Source organism: Xyrauchen texanus, chromosome 14, assembly GCF_025860055.1.
Source record: "Xyrauchen texanus isolate HMW12.3.18 chromosome 14, RBS_HiC_50CHRs, whole genome shotgun sequence".
NCBI lineage: Eukaryota > Metazoa > Chordata > Actinopteri > Cypriniformes > Catostomidae > Xyrauchen > Xyrauchen texanus.
The window spans coordinates 35,322,414-35,334,610 of NC_068289.1; the positions used below are offsets into that span (position 1 = coordinate 35,322,414).

Below are 12,197 nucleotides of genomic sequence, written 5' to 3' on the forward strand. Positions count from 1 at the left end.
TTTTTTTGTGAACTATATCTAAACACATTTTTATGCCCTCCTAAATTATGTTAGGCCAGAATATCTGGTATATTTACATGTATCCTAATAATCTGACTGATAGCTCAGTAATCTTTCTTTTTTTAAATCAACATTATTTTTTAAATACCTCAATAAAAAAGATTTGATTGAGCTTCATTTAAATGATATTTTGCAAATCTTAATCAATTATATAGTAGAATAATTGCCATTTTTAACATTTACATTTATGGGGTACGTGCTGTATAAACAGTATATTTGGACACATTTTTGAAAATCTGTGTATGTGAACATGAGTGTCATTTAGCACCCATGTAAAATACTTATTCGAATCTTGTCTGTATGTGCATACACACCTAACTTAATGCATGCTTAACATATCAACAAGATGTAGACTCCTCAAATTGTACTGTTTTTGAAACATGACCCTCCTGCAGTCTTCAGTAGGTGTGTTTCTTGTGTCCCCAGCTACATCTGGAGATGCTCAACTGAAGCTGCTCTCTGATGTTGCTCAGACTGTGAAAGGTCAGGGCACCATCGCCTGGGTCAACTGTGGGTGAGTTTCAGTCCATTATATAGCCCTAGAGCAAGTCAAATCAAATAAGATATTTCACTTAATATATATAGTACATGCATGCTGAGGTGAAATTGGGATTTTTTTCAAGGAGAGGGATCCCTTAAGCCAAAGGTGAATAAAACTGCCAATTGGAAATCTATAACTTTGCCTGTCAAAGGAAAAGTATTTTAATAAAAATATTATATTTCTTTGAAATTATTTTAACTCTTTCCCCGCCAGCGTTTTTAAAAAAAGTTGCCAGCCACCGCCAGGGTTTTTGACGATTTTCGCTAAATTTTAATGGCCCGCAGAATATTTTCTTCCATGAATATATGAAGATGCTATATATCAAAATAAAGATCTGAGCCTCTGCTTTTAGGCAAAAAAAACGATTTTATTTTATCTTCATTTGTTCTTTTTTTATTGTCACTTGAACAGAGGTAGGTTTTGTCAAAAACAACATTTCGGACAAAAAGCTGAGAAAAAGGCATTTTTATCAAACAAGTGCTTTAGTATTAGTATGGTGTTCCACTTCACGTTTGAGACGATCGCAGTCTGTTTCTTTGTACATGCGTGCGGGTCTTCCTTACCGTATACCACCTAAAACACGGATACCCGGAAAATTCCGTGTTTGGCGGGGAAGCATTTTTTCATAAAACCCGGGAAAATTCCGTGTTTGGTGGGGAAAGAGTTAATAATGATGTTTTACTGGGAGACTGGGTAGCTCAGCAAGTAAAGACGCTGACTAACACCCCTGGAGTCGTGAGTTCGAATCCAGGGCATGCTGAGTGACTCCAGCCAGGTCTCCTAAGCAAACAAATTGGCCCGGTTGCTAGGGAAGGTAGGGTCACATGGGGTAACATCGCTATAAAGTTGTTCTCGCTCTCGGTGGGGCACGTGGTGAGTTGTGCGCGGAGAATATCGTGAATCCTCCACACGCGATACATATCCATGGTAACGCGCTCAACAAGCCACGTGATAAGATGTCTGGATTGACGGTCTCAGACGCGAAGGCAACTGAGAATTGTCCTCTGCCACCTGATTGAGGCAAAGTCACTAAACCACCACAAGGACTTAGAGCGCATTGGGCATTCCAAATTGGTAAGAAAAAATAAATAATGAAGTTTTACCAATTATTAATCTTGTGCTATTTAAAAGTTTTTTGTTGTTGTTCTAGATAATGAGAGAGACTTGTTTTTAAGCAAGATCTCATCCTTTTGTTTTTATCATTTCTTTTCCCTCTCAAGATATGCGTTAAATGTTAGTCAACGTTTTTTGCACCAAACACAGTAATAATATTGTTTTCTGTTGGGTCCTACAATATATAGATGAACAGCACATTATTTGGCAGACTTTCCAAACATATTCCTTTCCTTTTTCTTTATCTCAAATGATAAGTGCATCTTTTGGAGTTAAGGAATAATAGTATCTATCCTATTTCATCTTCACTGTGACTGGGTTGGCCAATTGGGCCGAATAGGCAATGATGACATGTAAATGTGGACAGCCATGTTTCATAAAAGGAATCCTTGAAGTTATCACCCATGTCTCCCTCAATGTGAAGTTTGGTTTCCTTATCTGCTTGCGTAGTGGCATTGTATCAATGCAGCTGTCATAGCTTTGCATCCTCTGTCTGTCTGTGCTTTTAGAAAAGACATCACAGACGTTCTAGTGATGTCTGTGATGCTAATTATCAGTCAATAATATGCCTCTCAATAATAGTTTTTTTTGGGGGTGGGGGGGATTTTCTTCCCAATTTCGCATGCCCAATTCCCAAAGTCCTCGTGGTGGTTTAGTGAATCGCCTCAATCTGGGTGGCGGAGGAGGAATCTCAGTAGCCTCCACGTATGAGACCGTCAATCTGCACATCTTATCATGTGGCTTGTTGAGCACGTTACCACGGAGGCGTAGCGCGTGTGGAGGCTATTTTCCACGGCATTCACGCACAACTCGCCACATGCCCCACCGAGAGCGACAACCATGTTATAGCGACCACGATGAGGTTCACCCAACGTGACTACCCACCTTAGCAGCCGGGCCAATTGGTTGCTTAGGAAGCCTGACTGGAGTCACTCAGCATACCCTGGATTTGAACTTGAGACTGCAGGTGTGATAGGTAGCGTTGTTACTTGCTGAGCTACTCAGGCCCCCTCTCATTCATTTCTTAATGGCTGGGTGGTAACTGCAAAGTATTTGGTAGGTAACTTTTACTTGAATTAATTTAGACACCATCTGACCTGTGTTGCCAATATATTTACTTTTTTCTAAAACCAGTCCTTAAAGCACATTTTTGAGACTTAATTGATTTGTTTGTTTTTTGATTTAGTTTATTTGGTCCTCTCGTGAATAACTACTGATTTACAGGAAGTAACTCAATATAGGTAGAAATGAGAGCAAAGAAACCCTAGAAAGAGCAAAGCAGAGAGATGGGACTCTGCTCTGCTGGTGATGTCGTTAAGGAAGTGGGTCAGGAATGGAGCGTGATCAGTTTGAGAGAAATGGTAATGCCATAAAGGAGTAGTAGCATTTTTCTTAGCCTTTTATGTGGCACATGTGATATTGAAACTCAGAGAAAGATTGAAAACAGTTTTACTCTTTCTCTTGCAGGCACACTGGGTTTCTCTCACACATTTTGTGCAGTTTCAATAACGATACAATTATTATTATCTTAATAAATCACTATATCTTGAATCGTGGCACGTATCACAATATTTATTGTATTATTTGGTGGTTGTCGATACTCAGCCCTAGTAGCAAGTGTATATATGAAGCACTGCCAACACAGAGATCACTGCCCAACCAAGCAACTTCCTAGTGGTCAACGCTGCAACGTTGAAATTTGCATGCCGAAGTTCACCAAATTTGAATCTCATATAAAATTTTCATGGGGACATTAAACACCACCGGAATTCCATCAGGTGAAATTCCTGATTGCATGGATTCCCATTGAGATGACTATATTTCTCCTGCTAGATTTCACCATGCAAAAGACTGCACTTTGATCCTGAAGAAAATATTATCCAACGTCATTGCTCACTGACGTGGTAGCTGGAGTTTTTTTTTTTTTTTGCTTGCTTTCTTGCTCTCTTTCTATCTTTCTTGCTCTTTCTTTCTTTCTTTTGTGCTTTTTTCTTTTTCTTTCGTGCTTTCTTCCATCTTCCTTTTTATTTATTTATTTATTGCTTTCTTGCATTCATACTTTTTGCCTTCTTGCTTGCTTGCTTTCTGTTTTTCTTTCTTCCTTCATACAGAGACCCATTGTTGGATAAGAGAAGTACAAAATTTGTAACTAAACTAAATTTCTATGTCCTTGCGTTGAACCTCCATTAATCATCTGCTTGAATTTTCTGCTTCGACTGCTTTTAACAGTCGCTTAAGTTTTCAACCCTGTTTTGGTTTGTTTGAAGCCAATAGTCTTGTGTACTAACCACTTTCCACTTCATTAATTTTGACCCCTGGATATCCCCTGCAAGTTAAACCAGTGACTCTACACATAACCTTTAGCCGTGCTTTAGAACGGCTTAAGACACTTGAAAGCGATGACCACACCTCTCATTGGTATTACAGAGTCTGGTTGTAGTGGCTGAGGAGGCTATAAATTTGGGCATGTCTACCTATGCGTACTCAAGAGTTGCCAATCTGTGACCCTGAGTCAGCATGGGTAATTGAGTTTCCCACCTGACAGAATGAGCTCTGATCACTGCCGCTATTCTCTCAGTCCACCCACGGAGGCGCCATGTGGGATATGCATAACGTTAATTATTCTGTATGCATAACATTAATGTCTCATCTGCCTTTGAGGGACAGGAGGGAGGGCTGCGGTCAGTTTGGGGGCGGGTGCTGTCAGAAGCATAATTTAATTCCATCTCTTTGAATTTCCATTAGTATGGGTCTTTAGTTCACTTCTCAGTCCTCTCTGCTCCTATTTGTCATTATGTAATACATTTCCGTGCTCATTATTGCTCAAAAGAAGGGAACCATTACAATAGAGAGATCTGGCTCTCAGTGGTGTGGTGTGTTGGCGTATGCACAGTGGCAGGAATCAGGTAATTGTGAGCTTTTTGTTCTCAAGTTTTGTACATGAAGAGAGGTTTAAGTGTGAAGATAAGAGTGGTTTGTTGTTGTTTTTATGTTTTGTCATTGTTCATATGACAGATTAATTTGTCTGTAACTAAGTGCATCTTTTTAGTGGGCACTGATTTCTGAATTTAAAACAGTAAAAACACCATACATTTCATATCTGGCCAAAATAAACACACCAAGCACCAAATATGAGTACAATTATTTATATATATATATGTCAAAGTACCTTTAAGGCAAGTCAGGTTACTCTGTGGTCATATTCACAATGCCTCCAGGCAACTATTTTCAAGTTATACAAGTACAGCTCCTATATACTTAAATGGGGAAAGACCAAAATCTCCAGATCAGTTGCTTAAGAATATGATCAAATACATTTAAACCATAAATGTTGCTGCTTTATCTCAAATCACGGGAAACCCCCCCCTCCCCACTTTTCAGACTGGTCACGGTATAGCCCCGTTCTCACATGCAGCGATATTATCACTTGAAATCGCTAATATCTTTACTGTATGTAGCTATTGGACATTCCTACTGCTGTCGCTCTAACATTATTGGTGGACTTCATGTCTGGCCATATCTTGGAAAATCTGATCACAGATGAGACAAATTGCCAATAGATATCTTTAATTTTTTTATATCTGTTGCTAAAACTGAACATTCTGCAGGAGAGATTGTTTTATTATTTGTCCTTTACAGTGAGGCACTTACAATTGAAGTGAATGTGGCGACTTTTTGGAAGGTTTAAAGGCAAAAATATGAAGCTTATAATTTTATAACAGCACTTGCATTTAATTCTTCTGTTAAAACTCATGTATTATTTGAGCTGTAAAATTTAAATCATAATTTTTACATCGGATTCGATATGGCAACAAAGTTGTAATATTTTCTATATACTTTACACAGAAAAGTTTTGTAAGTGATTTTTATCACACTAAAATCACGTTACTACACACTGTAAAAACAATTCCTGTAGAAAGAAAATGTCTGTGGTTGCTTGCCAGCATTATACTGTAAAAATACGGTTTGTTACCATTCTTGAAATTAACAGCAAGTTACTGTTTTTAACAGCTACAATATACAACTGCAATTTAGCTGCATATTGCTGTTAAATTACTTACTGTCTACTGTTGTTGAAATTAACAGCTATGTTCCCAGCATGCACTACGGCATGAAGAATTTACTCCGATTTTTTACTATTTGCTGGTTTATTTTGATGTTATTTTTGTTACAGTCTGAATAAAAACTTTTGTACATGTTTTTTTGTTTGATTTTTGTTTTTAATTTGTGTAGCCCTAATGCATTTCCAAAGCATGCATACTTATGGGTATGTCACCATTATAACCCACAATGCAATGCTATGCTGTTATTTTACTGTGTGCAGGTTGTTGTTGTTTTTATCATAAAAAATACACTTTTTTTTACTTCTCATTAGACAGACAAGTGAAGGCTGATGTGAGATGATAAAGAACAGAGGAGTTGGTCAGAAGTATCATGTTTCAAAATGTAACTATAGCTTTCACCAAGATGATATCACGATTTTAAATGTTCGTTTTCCCCTAATGCCTTGCATAGAACAGCTATTTACTGTAAAACTAGTCACTTCACAGTGAGCCTGCTCTTGATCTCCCAGACTGCAAAATTTTTAACAGCAAAGTACTGTATTTAAGAATCACAGATTGCTGTAGGAATTTGGCCATAAATTTACAATAATTTTTTACAGTGCACGTATTGTTTTTATCTTGTGGAATAAAAACTCAATAAAAAATATATATCATTTAAAGGTTGGCCTAAATCACTTCCATTGTAAGTGCCTTACTGGATTACAACTTTTGTGGTAATCAATATTATGCTACAAATGCTGTCGATTGAGCTTAACTTGTATTGAACCCAGAATATTCTCTGGGTTGCTGTTACTCATGTCGCCAACTCTCATAAAAACATAGAGATCATGTAGCTTCGAGACGCTGCGGATAAGGACAGTCAATGTCTCTATCAAAATGTGTGTCAGCAAAATGTTTTCACATTTTTGTGACTGCAGTGTCTCATTTCAAAGGCTGCAGTATACAGAGTGTCCTCCTTTAAACAAGCCTCATCTAAATGAGACCGTCTTCGTAGGGGTAACGGAACATAACATGGTTGCTATGACAGCACGCCACTCTTTAACAAGCGCGAGTGCTTTGAGTGACAAGGGTACAATGTCCCTTTAGAAGGGAATGTATTAGGTATATTTTAGGAGAGTTATAATGATGTAAAGAGAAAAGAAATTAGATTTTACAGGTTTAGTCCTTACTTGTACTATACTTTATTTTAATGATGTACTAATATAGTAATACATATTATATACTCTGCACTTATCTACTGAGGTACTTCAACTTGGGAATTAACATTCTTTGCGTTTGAACCTCATATTTATGGGCAAAATGGCATCATTTTTCTTTAGACAGTTCCCTTGAAGCAAAGAATTGTGGGTTGTGAGTGCCCACAAAGGATACACCTCATGCATCCTCCGAATTCCCATGAAAGAAGGTCGTATTACAAGTGTCCTACTCTCTTTTCTGAAGTGAGACAGCCTCGATGACGTATGCAGCCGACAAATGCAACGTCCAAAGCAACAGAGAAACAAAGACTGGCTCATCTTGTATATGATGTTGCAACTGTCACAATAAACTGCACTATTTGTCACTAAGATGCCAGGAGAACAGCTAAATAATTTATAATATAAATACAAAATTAGGGGAAGACACTCATGGTCAGTAAGACATATTCATTGCTGGTAAATTTTGTCAGTTGACCTGCCATTGGCATAAAAAGTTATTTTTGGACCATGCTTGTGGCTTTGAATTAAGGAAAGCGGGTAGAGTTTGTGTATAATACACTGAAGAAAAGGCAACTGAACATCTTGTCCTTCAGGAAGAGAATGACAGAGTTTGCCAAACGTTAGACACAGCCCATACATTAGCTTATTGAAGTGGTCGTCTGTCACTTCCCATGAGCGGTCATGTATTGCTGGTACAGCAATTTATTTAATGTCTTAAGACATTAATTGTATCACTTCAAGTTTTTGGCTGCATCAATTTGCATTAAAAATGCCCCTTGAGGACTTGTTTTATAATAGAATAACATGACTATAATCCTTGTTGAGCAGAATTTACTAAGACCCACGCCAAAGCCTCGCAGCTTCATGCTTATAATTACTGCAATTGTGTTTTCTGTGTGCATGCCTGAATCGGCTTGCTCTCGATGGTTCTCCTCAGTACTTCACCCAGTTGTCCAGAAACAGGTGTGGAATTGTGATTTGACTTTAAGGAAGTACTATAGAATGGAATGAAATTTGAAACATTTCTGCTGTAAGTGTATTTTGAAAAAATATCTTTGAATTTATTTAGTTTGAATTACCATAAACATGTTATCATACACACAAAACCGATATAAGTTATTCAGTTCAAATATAGCTCAATTTATTTAATAAATACATTTTCTGTGATTTGAAAATGAAGATATCCTTTTCTTTGATATATTTTTCAGTGATTCAGAAGGCCGCAAACTCTGTAAAAAAGTGAAGGTAGACCCTAGCTCGAAATCCAAAGGCGTGGAGATCCTGCATTACAAGTAAGGACAATCTCTTTCTTCTGAATCAATGTAAAGATGGTTTGTGAAGGTCTCATTGGAATAATGTTGAGAACAGCAAGCTTTCGGCTAGTTCAGACATTTATCTTACAGTATTGTAATGCTTTCAGGGATGGGAACTTCCACACAGAATACAACAGACCAGCCACATTTAAGGTAATTTAAAAAAAGTTACATTTTGCTGGAGTCATTTTATTTTGTAGATTCTTTCAGAATTCAGCTAATTGATATTTGTTTTTTGGATACATGGATTTTAGATCTGCATTTTCAGTAAATACCATTCAGATTGTGTGCCTTGTCTAACAATGAATTTCTGTCATCTGGGAAACAACCCTAAATTTAAGTAATTTTGCAGTAAAAATCTTGACATCCCTTACACATGTATTACCGCTATGAGAGAAGCTTGTTCACAGTAGCTTTCATGTACACCACATTCCTCTGACGTCAAAAACCTTTCGCTGTCTATTAGTGAATGCCTCGCTTCGTTATCTACGTGCTCTGTATCAACAGTTTTCCCATGACTGTTACTTACTACTCTGCGTCAAGCACCAGAGGCAGAAGCCCTTGGATCATTTGTAGACGAATTAGACTTGTCTCTCATTGGTTTCTCTCACTTATCTCATTCTCCTCTCGCCTCTCAGCTCACTTACGTTCAAATCTGACGAGCCGTTGATGAATGGCCCTGCAACGAGGGTAGCTGTAATGTGAATATGTTAAAAATGAATGAGCTGAGCTCTGCTGGATGATGAGTCCGTGATGTTCACTGGCGCCACTGGTGTGGAAAAAATGGAGAGCTCTTATTAAATGCACCTGCTGTTAAGTCACATATTGCTCTTCTTTTTCCCCTGGTTTTTGTAAATCGCACACCAGTATTTCATTGCAGCTGGCTTAACCATGCATATTAAAACAACAATGACAGTTCTCGTGTACTGAATTGAGTCAGTACTCTGTGTTTCTAAAGCTCAACTGGTAGAACATTGAGCTATGAATAAATAAGATTATACAGTCAGGTCCATAAATATTGGGACATCGACACAATTCTAATCTTTTTGGCTCTATACACCACCACAATGGATTTGAAATGAAACAATGTGCTTTAACTGCAGACTTTCAGCTTTAATTTGAGGGTATTTACATCCAAATCAGGTGAACGGTGTAGGAATTACAACAGTTTGTATATGTGCCTCCCACTTTTTAAGGGACCAAAAGTAATGGGACAATTGGCTGCTCAGCTGTTCCATTGCCAGGTGTGTGTTATTCCCTCATTATCCCATTTACAAGGAGCAGATAAAAGGTCCAGAGTTCATTTCAAGTGTGCTATTTGCATTTGGAATCTGTTGCTGTTAACTCTCAATATGAGATCCAAAGAGCTGTCACTATCAGTGAAGCAAGTCATCATTAGGCTGAAAAATCAAAACAAACCCATCAGAGAGATAGCAAAAACATTAGGTGTGGCCAAATCAACTGTTTGGAACATTCTTAAAAAGAAAGAACGCACCGGTGAGCTCAGCAACACCAAAAGACCCGGAAGACCACGGAAAACAACTGTGGTGGAGAAGACTTCACCAGAGTGAATACAGAGGGTTCACCACAAGATGTAAACCATTGGTGAGCCTCAAAAACAGGAAGGCCAGATTAGAGTTTGCCAAACAACATCTAAAAAAGCCTTCACAGTTCAGGAACAACATCCTATGGACAGATGAGACAAAAATCAACTTGTACCAGAGTGATGGGAAGAGAAGAGTATGGAGAAAGAAAGGAACTGCTCATGATCCAAAGCATACCACCTCATCAGTGAAGCATGGTGGTGGTAGTGTCATGGCGTGGGCATGTATGGCTGCCAATGGAACTGGTTCTCTTGTATTTATTGATGATGTCAATAAACTACTGCTGACAAAACAGCAGGATGAATTCTGAAGTGTTTCGGGCAATATTATCTGCTCATATTCAGCCAAATGCTTCAGAACTCATTGGACGGCGCTTAACAGTACAGATGGACAATGACCTGAAGCATACTGCGAAAGCAACCAAAGAGTTTTTTAAGGGAAAGAAGTGGAATGTTATGCAATGGCCAAGTCAATCACCTGACCTGAATCCGATTGAGCATGCATTTCACTTGCTGAAGACAAAACTGAAGGGAAAATGCCCCAAGAACAAGCAGGAACTGAAGACAGTTGCAGTAGAGGCCTGGCAGAGCATCACCAGGGATGAAACCCAGCGTCTGGTGATGTCTATGCGTTCCAGACTTCAGGCTGTAATTGACTGCAAAGGATTTGCAACCAAGTATTAAAAAGTGAAAGTTTGATTTATGATTGTTAATCTGTCTCATTACTTTTGGTCCCTTAAAAAGTGGGAGGCACATATACAAACTGTTGTAATTCCAACACCGTTCACCTGATTTGGATGTAAATACCCTCAAATTAAAGTTGAAAGTCTGCAATTAAAGCACATCTTGTTCGTTTTATTTCAAATCCATTGTGGTGGTGTATAGAGCCAAAAAGATTAGAATTGTGTCGATGTCCCAATATTTATGGACATGACTGTACATATATATATATATATATATATATATATATATATATATATATATATATATATATATATAAATAATAAATGTATACCTTGAATGCACTGAAAGTCGCTTTGGGATAGAAGCCAAATGCATAAATGTAAATGCACAACTGTAGAAAAAATGGTATCTCTGCATTTTTTATTTTAGTATCAGTTTGGCACCAAAGTGCTTCCAGTGTACCCACGGGTCCTTAAAAAGTCTGAAGTCTTCCTTTTTTTTTATTTAAGGTCACAAAAGTGTTAATATCTTTAATAAATTACAATAAGTATTAAGATTTTTTTGCTCAGGTCTTAAATTTTGGGGCGTGAATAGAGGAGACGCTTAAAACCAGGGGTGCAGATTCCAGGGGGGGTGGGGTGAGGTCACCCCAAATAATAAAAACAAGCAAGTACAACAACCCCCTTCCCCCCATCAGAACTCACTTCACTTCTAACGGTTTAATTTATTTATTGAAATACTGAAAAATAAAACCAAACAGGTTCCTAAATTCAAATTATGCATTAAATGAAATGAAAATGTAATAAAAATAACAAAGTGGGCAAAAAAAAATCTGTTTAAATCCAAACATTTTACTCTCTCCAACTTTATCTCATAATTATGACTTAGTATTTTTATTAGTAATTTTGACACCATCTCATAGTTTTGACTTTTTATATCAAAATGTTGAGTTTTTAACCCCTTAATTATGGCTTAGCCTCTCATAATTTTGACTTTTTATCTTATAATTATGATTTAACATCTCATAATTATGACTTAGTCTTTCATGATTTTGACAGTATCATAAACATGACTTTTTTTATAATAATTTTGGTTACCTTATATGATTTAGCATCTCATAATTTTGATTTAGAATCTCATAATTATTCATTTCTAATCTATTAATTATGACTTTTTATCATAAAATCTGGAAATATGAGCAAATTTGTTTCAGTACAGATTATTATCTGATGAACACTTTACAAAGTTTCTCTAATACTTCATCTATTCTCTCACCGCTTTAAGTCCATGGTGGCATTTCTAAAAGACCCCGCCAGTGCCCCCCTGTGGGAGGAGAACCCTGAGGCTAAAGACATTGTTCACATCCAGACAGAGAAGGTCAGTATCGCTCTCTGAAGCTCACCACAATTAAGATTTCTGCTCTTGAGTATTTATCAGGTGTGGGAACTTCACACAGAACAAAAGCATGTAGCTGAGAAATCTGCAAAAGAATAGTAGGTCTATTCTTCAGACTCCAGAGACTAAACCTGCCTAAACCTAAAGGATGCCCATGAACGAATGTGAATGTAAATCCACTAGCCTTAGTTTTTGGACCAATTTGTCCAGGACACAGGAAAAACTGTG

General features: G+C 37.5%; 1 protein-coding gene across 1 annotated transcript in view; it reads left to right on the forward strand.

The window, feature by feature from the left end:
- The window catches only part of LOC127655340 (protein disulfide-isomerase A5-like), a 74,151-nt gene that overhangs the window by 18,602 nt on the left and 43,352 nt on the right, over nucleotides 1-12,197 (forward strand). Inside the window, exons 3-6 of the mRNA XM_052143100.1 lie at nucleotides 487-574; nucleotides 8,183-8,266; nucleotides 8,395-8,440; nucleotides 11,859-11,951. Of these exons, the coding sequence (XP_051999060.1) occupies nucleotides 487-574; nucleotides 8,183-8,266; nucleotides 8,395-8,440; nucleotides 11,859-11,951 (311 nt within the window). The remainder of the gene's footprint in view (nucleotides 1-486; nucleotides 575-8,182; nucleotides 8,267-8,394; nucleotides 8,441-11,858; nucleotides 11,952-12,197) is intronic.